The following is a 16,675-nucleotide window of genomic DNA, read 5'->3' as shown; positions in this document are numbered from 1 at the left end:
ATAATTTAGCAAAATTTCTCCCAGTTAGGCCAGACTCATCAAGATGCTTTCCTGAATGAGAGGACTCTTAATACCAAAATGAAAAAGGCATCTTCATCATAAGGCAGATGCAGAATTTTAGTCATGTTTTTTGTAAATGGATTTTCCCCCTTTTATACTAGACCCCTCATACATGTAAGGGTATTTCACAAAGTTTGTGGAAAAATAGAATTAAAAGATAATACTACTCTTTCCATGAACTTTAGAAAGTTGGACGTGTAGGGAAGAGCTTTTTTTTTTTTAACTGATAAATCAGAGCCTGGCTACCCCCAGCCAATCAAATTCACATTGATTTTTTTTTCTTTTTAGGAAAACTTGATACCTTATGAGTCATTTGGATAAAAATGAAATGTTTACATTGCTATATATTTTCATTTAGGTTACCCTTTGGTCTGTGACAGCCAGAGGAAAGAGAGTCCCCCCTCATTTCCAGAGAGTGATAAAGAAGCTTCACAGCTGGAACAAGAGTATGTCCATCGAGTTTATGAAGAGATCGCTGGGCATTTCAGCAGCACAAGACATACCCCTTGGCCACACATCGTGGAGTTTTTGAAGGCTTTGCCAAGCGGTTCAGTAGTGGCTGATATTGGATGTGGAAATGGAAAGTATCTTGGCATCAATAAGGATTTATATATGGCAAGTAATGTTGCTTACGACTTTCTTTTTGCTTTATTTGCAGTGATTTCCATTACCTTTCATCTTCACGATTTAATGCTGTTTTTTTTAGCTCATTGCAGAAAAGTTATAACAAGCAGATTGAATATTAATGAACACTTCCATTCCTTCTTATTCCCCTAGAAATTTATAGACATCTCATCATTTGTAGTTCCTTACTCCCTTTAGATTTTGCTTTCTAATAAGATTATTTTATCATTAAAGCTATTTTGCAGTTGTAAAATTCTTTACAGATTAGAAAGGATTTTTATAGAAGCTATTTTCTTTGCTTGATTCTCTTAAGTATGAGATAGATAAAGCAGATATTTTCATTCATCTTTTGTAAATGAAGAAACTAGGGCTGACAGAGGATATGTTACTTGCCTGATGTCATATAATTAGGGGATATAACTGGGACTTGAACCTATGCCTTCTGACTCCAAATCCAGTGTTCTTTACTCATAGTAGGAAAAAAAGTTTATTGGTGTCTTACTGTTGAGGAAGCTAAGGCTCAAATGGATTAAAAACTTGACCATGGTTACAATGCTAGACCCAGGATTTGAACCAATTTCTGTCCAAAGTGTTTTCAGTTTTATATGGACCACTTTTTTCCGGCTATGCTAGGAAATAGGAAGTTCTCCCTACTGTAGTGCATTGTTCTAAGTACTCATATTAGTACTGCTCTGTGAAGAAAGGAGCTTCCCTTTCTCAAGATTAGGGGTGGAAAGACTAGAAGTCGATAAGGAGAACAAGAGCAGTCTACATTCCTGGGTTATTGTTGTGTGTCAGATTGCTTATAATCTTTATTTTTACCCCATTGTAGATATTATACACTTACATGAAGAAAGTAAGTTAGTACTACAGTTGGGGAAAGGTAGAGTTTGTGCATTAAGAGGCAGATAAAAGAATAGCTTTTCATCAAGATAAGACATTGGTATTCATCTATTGTTATGTTCACAATTAAATTTCAGTTTATAAAGAATTAGTTCTAGTGAGTTGTTTATGAGGAGGAAGTAGGTTTTTGGTGCGTCACTTAAAATCACTATTCTAACCACAGTTTACAATAAGATACTATCTTCTGTTGTTTTAATCTGGAACCATCCAAAAATGTTTCTCAGTAGGCTCTGCTTTTGCACTTTCTTGTTGATAATCCATGATTTTATCTAGTCAGTTTATCATTTGTGACAGTGAAACTAGGTTGAAGCCAACGACACTGACATAGTCATAATGATAATACTCTGTTGCAATTGAGAAGAATGATTTCTTGATAAACAGGAAATTGAACCAAAAATCTGAAGCTGATTCAAGAAGGAATATATTTGTAAGGATTGGAAAACCATAAACGTACTTGCTCTTCATTAGCACATTCATTTTATCTGTGGCAGCCAGCACATTTTCGTTCCTGTCTGCTGTTCCCTGGAGCCTACTGATTGTCTGACCTCCAGGGAAGGCTCACGAAGTGCTGGTTCAGTGAATGAATGAAAACTACTTGTCTGGTTGGAGTTAAGCTTTCATTATGCCAGAAAATGCAATTATGTATGATAAAAGGGAAGCCTGTCTTTTAAAGCTGCTGAGGCTCCAACCTGGATGAAGAAATGGTATTTGAGTGTATTTTGAGCAGCCACTTTTGAGCATGAAAATACATCCATTTCTTGACATTCATGAAATGAGGAATGTGACTTGAGACATTCAATATGCAGATTCAAATTGTAGAATATGCTAAAAGTCTAAAAGATCTTTAATATCAGCATTACATATAATTTCCTCAACAAAATGCATTTTTTTGTAATAGCTTGCACTCTCATGGGAATAGTTTTATGAACTGCTTTTTATTTCTGTGAGAAATATATGTGCTGAATCTGTTCTTATCATAGATCTGAACCATGCCTGGGCTTGCTCGTCTACTCTTTAATTCAAAATTTCTGCTTTCTGGCTAAGAAACATTTTTTTTTAGACTTCTTCAGTTACTCTTCATTTCTATCAGCATTAGCCAGTGGAATTATTTTCAGAGTTAAATTTTATAAGCAAAGTTTTTGTACCGTCAAGAGATTCATTACCTATAAAATAATACCAAAAGTAGGTGAGAGGTACACATCTAGCTCTGACCTGGCTCATTTACTAAGCGATTGTTCTGTGCATTGGTCCTAGAGCACATTCACTTCAAATTTGTTTGCTAGATAAATAATTACTTAATACATGCGATGGACTTTCTTGGTAGCTGTAAATAGTTGGGATTGTAAATATAACACTCAATAATGCCAGCAATCTATTTATTAAAATCGAGGATATATTTATATAGGCCTATTCTGTACATCTCTGTTTTTCTTTGTTTTGTTTTTTAACTGTATTGACTACCTCAGTAAGGGAAAGAAGAACAGAAAGGAAACTAACAGTGTCAAGTACCTGCTGTGTGCCAAGTTCTGTACTGGATTTTCTTACATACATAATTTATGAGATTGATATTGTTATCTCCATATTACAAATGGGAAAACTGAGGCCAGTTTTCTGGTTCATGTCAGGTTATGACATGCCCAAGTTCACATAGTGTCAGGACAAGTATTAGAACCTCATCTCTGATTCCAGAGTTTGTACTGGAGTCAGAGATGAGGCAGTCTGCTAAGAGACCTTAAAGGCTAGCTGTGGTAACAGAGAGCACACCCACTGCATGTAGTAGAAGCTTATTAATGGTTTGTTGAGTGACGAGGAACAAACCTGTGAATTTCCCCTTCAGTATCTTACATAAAAACTAGAATATATATGGTACTGTGTTCTGCAGCCTTGAAGGAATGTGACAACCTCAGGGCCTTGACTCGGGGTAAGATAACTTTAGGGTGTAGATTTCTCTTCATATCTAGAATCCAGTATGAGAGTTTTTGTCCACTCTTTGTTCTGTATGTAATAATAACTAACATTTGTATAGCACTTTTATGGTTAATGAAATTAATATACTTCATTTCATTTGATTCTCATATTAATCCCGAGAAGTAAGTATTTCTATTCTTGTTTTTTAGATTAGGAAACAGAGGCTCTGAGTTATGAAGTAGCCTTTCCTAGGTTATTCAGCTAGTTATTGCTGGAGCCAGAATTCAGATCTAGAGTTTAATATGCTCTTTTCACTGCACTTTGCCTTTGCCTATTTCTCTGCACTTTAAACTGTATATTGCCAGTCTGATTTTCCTATATTTCCATATTTTCTTAATAGTTTTTAAAATGTTGTGTATTTTTTAAAAATATACAAATAATATAACTATTATTCAGAAAATAAATGAAAGGAAAGGTATTTGTCTGTAATCCTACCACCCTACTAAACCAGTTTATTGTGATGAATATACTTCCAGAGTTTTTCCTATAAATGTTTTATATAGTAGTGAGTATACATACAATTTGGTAACTTATTTCCATTTTGATATGTAGTCTTATAAAGCTTCTGGACTTTATAATTTTTTTTCCCATTTTATTTTAATTTTTGAAAATTGATGTAAAATTGTATGTATTTATCATGTACAATATGATGTTTTGAAGTATGTATACAATATGTATTGACTAAATCTAGCAAATTAACATATATATTATTTCACATAGTTACCATTTTTGTGTTGAGAACACTTAATATCCACTCTATTAGCATTTTTAAGAATACAATATATTGTTATTAACTATGGTTATGATGTAAAATGGATCGCTTGAACTTATTTTCCCTATCTAACTGAAATTTGTATCCTTTGACCATAATCTTCCCAACGCCCAGACTCCCAACTGCACCAGCCTCTGGTAACCACCATTCTACTGTCTCCTTCTGTGAGTTCAACTTTTTTAGATTCCATGTCTGAGTGAGAGCATGCAGTATTTGTCTTTCCGTGCCTGGCTTACTTACCATATTGTTTTCCAGGTTTATTCATCTTGTCACAAATGGCAGGATTTCCCTCTTTTTTATGACTGAATAATATTCTATTTGTTTATATACCACATTTTCTTTATCCATTCATCAACTTGGGTTGATTCCATATCTTGACTATTGTGAAAAATGTTGCCTTAAACATGGGAGTGCAGATATCTCTTTGACATACTGGTTTCATTTCCTTGGCTGGATCATATCGTAGTTTTATTTTTTAATATTTTGAGGAACCTCCATAGTGGCTGTACTAGTTTACATTCCCTCCCACAGTGTGCAGTGGTTTCCATTTCTCCACATCCTTGCCATCTTTTGTCTTTTTGATAATAGCCATTCTAACAGGTGTGTGGTGATACTTCATTGTGATTTTAATATGCATTTCCCTGATGTTTAGTGATTGCCTTGGATTGAGTGTCCCCCCAAATCTTGACTTCCACTGTGACAGTGTTAAGAAGATGGGAAATTCTATTATGTTAATTCAAAAGTGGGGCCTTCAAGAGGTGATTAGGTTGTAGGACCATGCCATAGTGAATGGATTAAAAATGATGGTCATGGCATGATTTGGAGGGCTTTAAAAAGAGAGTGAATGAGGAGGTTAGTTCTCTTTCTCTGCTCCACCATTTTCACAGTGTGATACTCTGTCATCACTGTCGCCACCATCAAGGCTCTCTCTGGATGTGTTCCTGGAGTTTGGACTTCCCAGCCTCAGAAACTGTAAGCAATAAATTTGTTTTCTTAAAAATCACCCAGTTTCGGGTATTTTGTTGTAAGCAACAGAAATGGACTAATACAGTGATGTTGAGCATTTTTTGATGTGCCTGTTGACAATTTGTATGTCTTCTTTTGAGAAGTATCTATTCAGATCTTTTCCCCATTTTTTAATTAGGTGATTTGTTTTCTTGCTATTGAGTTGTAGGAGTCCTTATATATTTTGGATATTAACCCCTTATCAGATGTATAGTTTGCAAATATTTTACCCCATTCTCTAGGTTGTCTCTTTGCTCTGTCGATTGTTTCCTTTGCTGTGCAGAAGCTTTTTAGTTTGATGTAATTCCTTTTGTCTATTTTTGCTTTTGTTGCCTGTGCTTTTGGAAACATACCTAAAAAATCATTGCCTGGACCAGTCATGGAGCTTTTCCTCTGTGTTTTCTTCTGGTATAGTTTCATAGTTTCAGGTCTTACACTTAAAGTCTTTAATCCATTTTCAGTTGATTTTTTAAAATATGGTGTGAGGGCCGAGCCCGTGGCGCACTCAGGAGAGTGCAGTGCTGGGAGTGCAGCAATGCTCCGCTGCGGGTTCGGATCCTATATAGGAATGGCCGGTGCACTCCCTGGCTGAGTGCCGGTCACAAAAAAGACACACACACAAAAATATGGTGTGAGATAAGGGTGTAATTTCATTCTTCTGCAGGTAGATATCTAGTTTTCCCAGCACCATTTATTGAAGAAACTTGGACTTTATAGTATTCTGTTAGGTAGATGTTACTGGATGTTTGGTTGTGTTCAGTTTGGGTCTATTATAAATAACACTGTAATGGACAGTGAGAGATAGTGGGACAAGAAGGAAGAACATGGATTTTTGGAGTGAGAAAGACCAGGTTTTAAATCCCCTTTCCACCAATTCACTACTATTTAACTTGGGGAAAATTACTTATTTTCTTTGATATGAAATTTCCTCATTTGTAATATGGTATAATCATACCTAACTCCAAGTATGTTATGAGGATTAAATTCATTGAAACACAAATACATAGTCAATATTCAGGAAAAGGCAGTTATTATTAGCCTGGTTAGCTATTTCTGAATTTTGGATTATTTTCTTAGGATAAATTTTTAGAGGAATAATTATTGAGTTGGTAGTTTTTTTTTTTTTTTTGAGTTGGAAGTTTTGAACATTTTTATCCTCCTTAAAAATGGTTTGCCTAATTGGTCTTTTAAATAATTGAGTCAATTAGTACTGTCACCAACCATTATATAAGAGGCAGTTTTATCAGACTGCCATCACCATGGTGTATTTCGGTTTTAAAATATGTTTGATAGTTCAATAGGAGAAAAATGGAACCTTGTTTTAGTTTACACCTTTGATTACTCGCTTGAATAGTTTTTCATGTTTACTTGTACTTCCAGAATTGCATATTTAATGTTTTGTTGAGGATTTTAAAAATTATATAGGAGTAAAAGTATACATTTTAAACATAATGTGTTTTTATGTCATCAATCTCTATCCAACACACAGAAATATGTAGCTTTACATGAGTCCTTGATTATATGTGGGTATTTATGAATCATTTTCATAAATGTTGACATTATGCAACATTATTAGGGAGAATTAAAAAATTTCCGGTATTACTCTTGGTATAAAAACTTAAAGGAATTTAAAAATAGAGAGGGAAGACTAAAAAAATAGTGACAAATTGACTATAGTGTGTAGAGAACTCAGGCAAAATAAGTGAAAGATGAAAGTATTGAGCCAGGCATGAGTCCAGACATTGGTCAACGGGGAATCTACATTAGTGCTTTATTGCTAAAATTGCCCATGCTCTCTCTTGTTGGTGAAAAGGAATAAAATAGACTTAAAGGCCTGGCAAGAAGGAGAGGGAAATTTTCTTTTGTTTTGTTTGTCTGTTTTTCTCCTTGTTCTGTTTTATCTGTGGTTCTCAGATGACTTTCCTCTGAATAACTATCGAGCCCTGTCTCTGAGGATTTGTTTTATAGGCAGATTGGATTTCTTCCTGCTGACTTTAAGCAAGCTATCTATTGTAATTGGTCATATTTGAAACTCCTCATTCTGTGAACTGAATTTAAATGTAACAAAAAGGTGGCAGGCACTAAAATATAATGTGCATGTTATTTTGAGTGGTATTATCATCTTAATATTGTGACTGTTGGCTGAGTGACATAGAATACGGATGAAAATAAATAAAAGGCAGGCATGTATCTCACACAGGTAAAGGGAACAATTGATTGGGAATCGTGCTGCTGTTGTTATTAATAGGCCCTTAGTGTTTCCATATTAAAATATATCAGAGAGAAATTGCTATACTTTACCTGTAGTTTGGTACCTTTTATTCCACTTTAGAAATTAAAGCAGCTTTGCGATAGAATGTAGAAACTGTTTAATACCAATTAGAAATTGAGCAAATTCATTCAATGTGACTAGCATGGCAATATGATTTAACTCAGTAAGAATTGTTTTGATATGAGGATTCATGTGCTTTATTCTCAGAAGGGCTGAGGTAATCCTAAGGATCCAATGCCCATTATATTAAAAAAATTAAATGAGTAAATATAAGCTTGAGGTAGCCACTTCTGTTTGACTAAATCTGCTTGTATAATTCTTTTCCCTGTTATGGAGATTGGGGTAAGAAGAAATTATCTGGGGATAATTATTAATTAGTGATTTAATATTTTTTAACCCCCTACCAATCCTTCCCCAATTTACATGTGTGCATTGCGAGATGTGTGTGTGGGTGTGTGTGTGTGTACACACATACATGATATCCTGAGAATTAAACAGCAAAACTGTACAACAACAATAAAACTAGAAAGAAGATGGAAGTCCCAGCCCCAAAATACTTTCTACAGAACAACAGACATGCATAAGATACATTAGGCCTCACCTGCTTGGGGAGATGAAAGCATGTTGCTGGCTGCTTCAGTGCCGTCATTCCTGGAGGATTGTTTGGTTATTCTAAAAGGTTTAATTACACAGCATTTTACAAATTTTGAATTTAGCATGTTATTCTTGATAAGATCTGGTGTTTAGCAGAAAAACACTCAATAGCTTAAAAAATGAAAAAAACCACATTTTGTTTTTTCATTGTTTTGGGATTTTATTTTCTGACTGTAAAAGTAATAGATGTTGAAAAATGTAAAGAAGTAGGAAAAAAATCATCCGTCCTCCTGCTATCTGGGCCATCACAATATAGTATATATATGGTAATGAGAAATACCTTAGATCATCTTCTTTTTAGCTCCCCCCAAAAGACTGAATATCTGTGTTTATGGCAAAATATCCAGTTTTAAATGTGTGATATTACAGAAAGATTCAGATTCTTAGTGGTGATCAATTAGGTGCAAATTCGGAGCTCTCATTTCCATTGCTGTCATTTTTATTCTAGTCATTTTGTTTACATTCACTAATTTAAGTTCCGTTTGATATCTGTTAAGGTAATAAATGCTCCTCTGAACAATTATATGTTCCCACTTTGTACTGGCTGTAAGAACTGATAATGTCACAGTCTCAGACCATTTCACAGTGAACATGAGGTCTATATAATGACTTTAAGGTATGGAATAAACCTGTAGCACTTAATTTCTCCTGACATTTAAACAAACTGTCATGAAATCCTTTCTTTATTATAGATTGGTTGTGATCGTAGCCAAAACCTTGTGGACATTTGTAGAGAGAGGCAATTTCAGGCCTTTGTCTGTGATGCATTAACGGTACCAGTCCGCAGTGGATCTTGTGATGCTTGCATCTCCGTTGCTGTTATTCACCATTTTGCAACAGCGGTAAGTATTGCTTTCTCCAAGAACTTGTAACTAAAGTGGCAGGAAAAGTTCATGGATTTTACTGATTTTGGACCAATTTCTTTCCTTTCTCTTCTCTTGTCACACAATTTGCCCTCTTTGTTAAGAGAGTATTCAGAATGAAGCTGGGCTACAGGGGAGTCATGTTTACCTAAGCAGAGGCCTGGTGGGACTCTCTGCGTTTACTATTGCATATTTTTGCTTTTTTTCTACCCCAAGCCTCAGTCACTCCTAAATGCCTTCCTTCAAACCCACAGAATCACAGAATGTTTGCTGGAAGAGACTTTGAGCTTATCAGCTCTAGGCCTCTTGAGTATTCTCTCTCCTCAGTTTCTGAGTCTCTTCTCTATTTCTGTTTCCATCTTTCTCAACCCACACTCTCATCTCTGACATGTGAGTCTTACTTCCTACCCATTCTGTTTTTCCTCTTTTCCTATTCTTTTTTCAAGACTCTGTCTTATTTAGCTGGTAATAGTATGTTAATGCTTTTAATTGGTCACATATGTTCTTAACTTAAAAATAAGTGAATTTAAAATTTTGTATTTTCTTTATAGAAAAAAACCCCAACACTTATTTTTCCTGAGTGTCAACAGTGTCTTCCCTGATCTAAGAAATAACTTTGTAGCTCACCCTATGGGTCACTGGCAGTTTCAGTAGCCCTTATGACCATAACTGAGTTCAAAACAATTGATTGGTGGCTGGTTGGTACACGGATCTGAACCCTCTGTCCTTGGTGTTGTAACACCATGCTCTAACCAGCTAAGCCAACTGGCCAGCTATCAAAACAATTTAGAAAACCCTCTTTGTCATTTGTCTCCTCAATCACTAGTTCTTTATTTTTAATAGTAACCGAGATTTTCTGCTGGGCTGCAGTAAACAGTGTAAGGGGGCTCTTTATAGCAAAAGCCACCAGACATCAGTTTATTAAGAAGCACTATTGCAAACAGAGAAAAGCTCACAAGCAGCAGCTATACCAGTAAATTTAAAAATCCCCTTTATTTGGAAGAAATGTGTTGCACACATTGCCCCTTTCATCCACAACTCAGTGGCCGTGGACTGTCTTTACCTTCAAGTTATATAAAACAGTAATATGCGTGTGTGTAAAATATATGTAATATAAAATTTACCATTTTGGTTAAAATGGTAAATTTTCTGTGTGTGTGTGTGTGTGTGTGTGTGTTTCTTCCTCTATTTTATTTTATTTTTTCTTTTAACTTCTTAATATACATTGTAGTTGATTTTCATGACCTATTACCTGTTCCTCTTCCCCCCTAAAATGGTAAATTTTACATTATGTATATTTTACCACAATAAAAAAATTCATTGAAAAATCAGTTTACATGCTGGAATTAATCAAATAGCTGGGGATACAAGATGGAGCCGACTCAGTCCCTGCTTTCATAGAGCTCATAGTCTAGTTGAGGAGGCAGCGTTTATGTACTTGTTGGTTTAGATTTATATGTTGTTAGTTGAATGCTATAGTAATGATTTGGACTTTGAGAGCCATTAAAGTCTTACATTGGGAGTCCCTTGATCAGATATATGCTTTATAGAGGTTGTTCTTATGGCACTGTAGAAGATGATTTAGGGTAGAAGGCAAGATTGAATATGGAAAGGCAGTTTTAATAGGGCTATTTAATAGTCCAAGTATTTGGAGACAATACAATACTTTAATTATAAGGGAATTAAAGTGCTAGTGAAAGAGTTCTGCTGCCCTGTACTTCATTCCTTTGTTCCTACAATGTTCTCTCCAACCTGTTTGATCCCAGGATATCTCTTTTTTAATCTATTTTACAGTCTGGTGCCAGACTATTCTTCCCTAATACCGCTGCCTCTACTGTATACTTATACTTTTTACTCTTTGTGACCTTGAGCAAATATTTTTAGTGATCTCTGAATATTTAGCTTCCTTATCTGTAAAATGACAGTGACAATAGCCTGTGTCATGGAGTTGTTGTCAGCATAAATGACACAATCTATACAAAGTGCTTATCATAGTGTTTTGCACATAGTAAGAGCTTAGTAAATGTTAGTTATTATTATTTTAATAATTATTTTTAACCCTTTTTAAAACTGGTATATGGATTGAATTGTGTCCCCCCAAAACTCAATCCTCACTGTGACAGTGGTAAAAGCGTGGGAAATCCTATTATGGTAGTTGAAAGGTGGGGCCTTGAAGAGCTGATTAGATTGTGAGGACCCTGCCCTAGTAGATGGATTAATAAGTTGATGGTTTACTGGTGGTCATGGGCTGCATTCTGAGGACTTTAAAAGGAGAGTGTATGAGGAGCTGTCTCTGTCTCTGCTCCACTGTTCTGCCATGTGAGACCCCTGTGTCACTGTCACCACCACCAGGGCCTTCACCAGATGTGTTCCCTGGACTGTGTGTGGACTTGCCAGCCTCCAAAACTTAAGCTATACATATTGTTTCTTTACAGATTACCCAGTTTCGGGTATTTCTTTTATAAGCATCAGAAACTGACTAATACAACTAGTCTCATCTTACATTTTTGGCATAATTTCCCAATAGTCTCCAATTCCTTAGACCCAACTTGGAAAAATCCTCACAAATTTCTTCCCATTAATTCACTTCTCTATAAATTACTCATCCTGAAGATGCTTTCTCCTATTTTAACACATAATCCAAGAATATTTCTTGGGCTTTTTGTCTATTTTGAGTGGATTACTTAGGCATACATGGCATACATACAGTGTGTTACTTTGACAACTAAAGAAGGCATTATCTGAGGCTAAGAGAGCTGTGGAACTGGAAAGATAAATTTCTTTTTATCAAATATTCTATGTATGTGTTTGTATAAAAATTTTAAATCATAGTTCTTTTTGATTGCTGGCCTAATAGTCTTAATGTAGTTTATTATTATACTTTTTCCTGCTCTGTTATCTTGCTGATTAGTCTTTCATGTTTTTTAATGGTTAACCTTGACATTACAGTATGTATCCTTGACATTGCAGTCTACCTTAAATTAGTATGTTTACCCTTTCCTGAACAATGCAAGACTATCATTAACAACATTTAGTCCCTCCTGCCTTTTATTGTATTATTGCTATATATTATTATTATTGTTATGTATTGTTATATACTATTGTTTATTACTTTAAGCCTCAATATTCATTTAGATTTTTTTACATTATTTACCCTTTCTGATGTTCTTCCTTTTTCCTGCCTTTTTAAGGTTTCAAAGAGGCTAGTTTTCCTTTGCTTGAAGAATTCTCTTTGCTATTTTCTGTAGTGTAGGTATACTGGTGACAAATTCTCTCAGCTTTTGTATATCTGAAATCTTCTTATTTTGCCTTCATTTTAAAAAAGATATTTTCACTAGGTATTGAATTCTAGATTGACACTGTTTTCTGAATTTTCCATTCTTTTTTATCTCTGTGCTTCAATCTGGGTAATTTTTACTGGTCCAAATTCTAGTTCAATAATTCTCTGTGCAGATGTGTCTGATTTGCTATTAAATTCATCCATTGCTTTTTGTGTTGTAGAATTTGTCTGACTTAATATGTCTTCACTGAAATCTTGATCTTTTCTTCTAGTTTTTTGAACATATTAATTATAGTTAATTAATTAATTCTTTTTTTATTGTGGTAAAACTATATAACATAAGAATTTCTATTTTAAGCATTTTAAAATATACAATTTTGTGGAATTAATTACATTCACAATGCTATGTAACCACTGCCTATATCTATTTCCAAAACTTTTTCATTATCCTAAACACAAACCCTGTACCCATTAAGCAATAACTCTCATTATTACTTCCCTACCATTTCTAGTAACCTCTTATCTACTTCTGTCTGTGATTTTTTTTAAATTTATTTTTTCTTAATTGACCTATGATAATTGTATATATTTATGGAGTACAATGTGATATTTGGGTACATTTTCACTGTGTGCAATGATCATATCAAGGTGTTCAGCATATCTATCACCTGAAACATTTGCCACATCTTTGTGTGGGGAACTTTCAGCATCCTCTCAACTAGCTACTTGAGGTTATACAGTAATTTGTTGTTGGCTGTAGCCTCTCTGTATTGCTATAGAACACTAGATCTTATTCTTCCTATCTCTCTACAATTTTATATCCATTGACCACCCTCTCCCCATCCCTCATCCCCACTCTCCTTACCGGTTTCTAACAACCACTATTCTACTCTACTTCTATGAAATCAACTTTATTAGCTTCCACATGTGGGTGAGGACATGTGGTGTTTTTCTTTCTGTGCCTGGCTTACTTCACTTAGCATAATTTTCTCCAAGCTCATCCATGTTGCTGCAAATGGCAGAATTTCATTATTTTCTATTGGCTGAGTAGTATTCCATTGTCTATATGTACTGCATTTTCTTTATCTAGTCATCCATTGATGGACATTTAGGTTGGTCCCAACTCTTGGCTGTTGTAGAGCTGCAGTAAACATGGGAGTGCAGGTATCCCTTCAACATGATGATTTCCATTCCTTTGGATATATACCCAATAGTGGGATTGCTAGGTCATATTAACCATAGTTATTTTAAAGTCTTTGGGGGTTTATTTCTATGGTCTTTCTTTTTCCTCTGATTTTTGGTCAATGGTCATGATTGTTTTTAGCATGCCTTATAATTTTGGATTGGATACTGGACATTGGTATCAAAAGGTTTGGATACTTTTATCTTCCTCCTAAGAGGGTTAAATTTTCTTAGGACAAGCAGATATAGTATAAGCAGATCACTTTAATTCTGTAGAGAACTAGTTTTATGCTTTAGTAGGGCTGATTTATGTCTATTTTAGTTTTCTCTCTACTTCTGAGGTGCAGCCCTTCTGTGTGTCAAGTGAAAGCATAGAGTGTATGCCAAGGCCATTTCACCTTGGTGGGCTATAAACTCTAGTGTCTGACTCTCCAGCATTTTTGGCTACTAAAATCTCTGTTTAGCTTTTTGACTTCCCAGCTGCTATTCTGCTGAGGGTTTTAGAAGTTCACCCTGTGCACGTGCAGCTTAGGAATTGGCAAATACCTTCTGCTTTCTGCTCATATTCTATTCCCCCACAATGTGAATTAGCAAATAATCTCAGAGAAAAGCTGGGTAAATGTAGAGCTCACCTTGGTTTAATTCCCTTCTTTCAGGTATTATAGCCTTTCAAGTCCAGCTTGCAATGTTGCTCTCCAGTGTCTTTAAGCAGTTGTTTTATGTTTTCATTCAGCTTTTTGTGGTTGTTTTCAGTGGGATAACTAATACAAACTACTTCATCAAGGCTATAAATAGACGTCTCCATAATATAGTGTGCACAATTCCTTTGCATAGCAAGCAGTTTATAAATGTAATGGTTTACCTCTAAAAGTGAATATTACTGCTCAGAGGTCACCAGTTGTTCCATGCATCCCACTCATTCAGTTAAGGAAAAAGACACATGGAAGATTAACAAATAAAATTTTCCTTTCCCCTACTTTCTCAAAACTTTTTTTCTTAATCACAGAACAAAATTATTCTTCCCCCCTTTTTTTCTTTTTTGTTTTATATAAGACATTTTGTTAGGTTTCTTATGGTTCATTCTAGTGGAAAACAGTCCTACAGTCAGTTATATTTTCCCATATTCTCTTGCTATCTCCTCTGGGTTGATAAATGGCAGTGTGTGTGTGTATGTTTTTCTTTTTTATTAGGAGCGTAGAGTGGCAGCTCTCCAAGAACTTGTTCGACTCCTGAGACCTGGTGGGAAGGCACTCATTTATGTCTGGGCAATGGAACAAGAATATAAGAAGCAGAAGTCCAAGTATCTTAGAGGAAACAGAATTAGCCAAGGAAAGAAAGAGGAGATCATCAGTGACACATCAATGCAGGGGTTGCTTGTGGAGCACATGCCTGACCCAGGCAATCAAGACTCAGCCTCTTCTGTCCCCTCCATTATTGACTTTCAGGAGACAGGATGTAATTCAAGGAAGGCTGCTAATTCTCAGCTGCCTGTTCACATTAACAGGACTTCTTTTCACTCTCAAGATGTACTGGTTCCCTGGCACCTTAAAGGAAATCCTTGTAAAGACAAACCTGTTGAGCCATTTGGCCCAGCAGGATGCCATGACTCAAGCCCTGTGTTTCATCGTTTCTACCATGTGTTCTGTGAGGGAGAATTGGAAGCTGCCTGCCAGGCTTTGAGTAATGTCAGCATTCTACAAAGCTACTATGATCAGGGTAACTGGTGTGTGATTCTTCAAAAGGTCTGATTATTTATGTGAACATGTCGTATATAGAGAAGAAATGCTCAGGTTTTTTTTTTAAAGAAGACTAAATTAATTGTCCTTTTAATTAAAGAGGAAACTTCTGGAAAAGTACCAAAGGAGAGCTCCTGAGAGAAATTTGGAAGTAGAGATTAGTTAGGAAATATTCAGTCTGATCCTCTTGGCTGACCTCATAAATGTAGGCTGCTCTTACATCTCTTGGGGATGGTTTTTAAAAGTGATTGAAATAGTTTCTGAAGTGTTTGGAATCCTTGGGTAAGAGTACTGCATTTTGAAGATAACCTTTTGTTATAAAATGTTAATAAATGGACTAAATCATGTAGGATCTTCGTGAAGTAATTATAGAGCATTTTAATAAAGAAAACATTCCTGGCCAATAGGAAATTGTTTGAAGTTTTATCTTAGACTCTTAGTTCTGTAAAATCATAGGCGATAATCACTTTATCACCACACCTTACTAGCACAGGACTTGACACATAGTAGGCAGATGCTCAGTAAAACTTTAGCCAATCAGATAATACCCATAAGTCAGTAGGAGTTTCATTCAACAAATACTTGTTGAACCCCTACCATGTATCAGTTACTACTTTAAGTATTGGAAATGAAGCTTTGAGCAAGAAAGAAAAAGCCTCATGGAGCTTCCATTCTAGAAGGGGAGACAGACAATAAGCAAATAAATAAATAGATACTATGTGCCAGACAGTAATAAATGCCATGATAAAAATAAAACAGGAGGAGTGGTCTCACCTGGGAGCAAAAGATCATTTGTAAGTGGCTGAAATAACTACTAATCCTGACTGTAATTTATTACCAATAGTTAATTGATATTCCTAATTCATTGATCTAGGTGCTATAGACAACCCAAATATGCTCCATTGACCCTTTTTTTTTAAGTAGCAAAAGTTAAAATGCTGTCAATCAGACCTAATTATGCCATAATAGCCAAAGCTGTGGTGTCATTATTGAGTATTTCTAGTTTCTAGTATTTCCAGTATTATAGTATATTCATAGTCTGTTAGTCTAGGTACAATCAAGGGTTATTTTTAAATTCTATACAATGTTGCATAGTAACCCAGTTGACTTACCACTTAAGATACCAGAGGAGCAATGGTAGAAAGTTAACCAGAAGTCAAATCATGCAGAAGGGAAAGCCTTTAAAAAAAATTTTTTTTAACACTCCCAACATGTATTGCTTTTGTGGTAGTAATGCTTTACTGTTTTAAAGAAAACTTACTTCCTGTAAATTATGGTTACCTAGGCAATTATGTATGTTGTTATTAGTGTTAACGATGTTTAATCTTCAAGCATCAAGCTTTCATAAATATGAAG

The 16,675-nt window shown here is 35.2% G+C and overlaps 1 protein-coding gene across 1 annotated transcript in view; it reads left to right on the top strand.

The window, feature by feature from the left end:
• LOC134375686 (alkylated DNA repair protein alkB homolog 8) overlaps window positions 1–15,609 on the top strand; it is a 53,115-nt gene extending 37,506 nt beyond the window's left edge. Inside the window, exons 9-11 of the mRNA XM_063094346.1 lie at window positions 419–675; window positions 8,951–9,100; window positions 14,774–15,609. Of these exons, the coding sequence (XP_062950416.1) occupies window positions 419–675; window positions 8,951–9,100; window positions 14,774–15,331 (965 nt within the window). The 3' untranslated portion in view covers window positions 15,332–15,609. The remainder of the gene's footprint in view (window positions 1–418; window positions 676–8,950; window positions 9,101–14,773) is intronic.
• The last annotated feature ends 1,066 nt before the right edge of the window (window positions 15,610–16,675 follow it).

The sequence above is a fragment of the Cynocephalus volans genome, chromosome 4 (assembly GCF_027409185.1).
Source record: "Cynocephalus volans isolate mCynVol1 chromosome 4, mCynVol1.pri, whole genome shotgun sequence".
NCBI classification, from domain to species: Eukaryota; Metazoa; Chordata; class Mammalia; order Dermoptera; family Cynocephalidae; genus Cynocephalus; species Cynocephalus volans.
The sequence above is the reverse complement of the archived record's forward strand: the minus strand, read 5'-3'. Positions and strand labels throughout refer to the sequence as shown.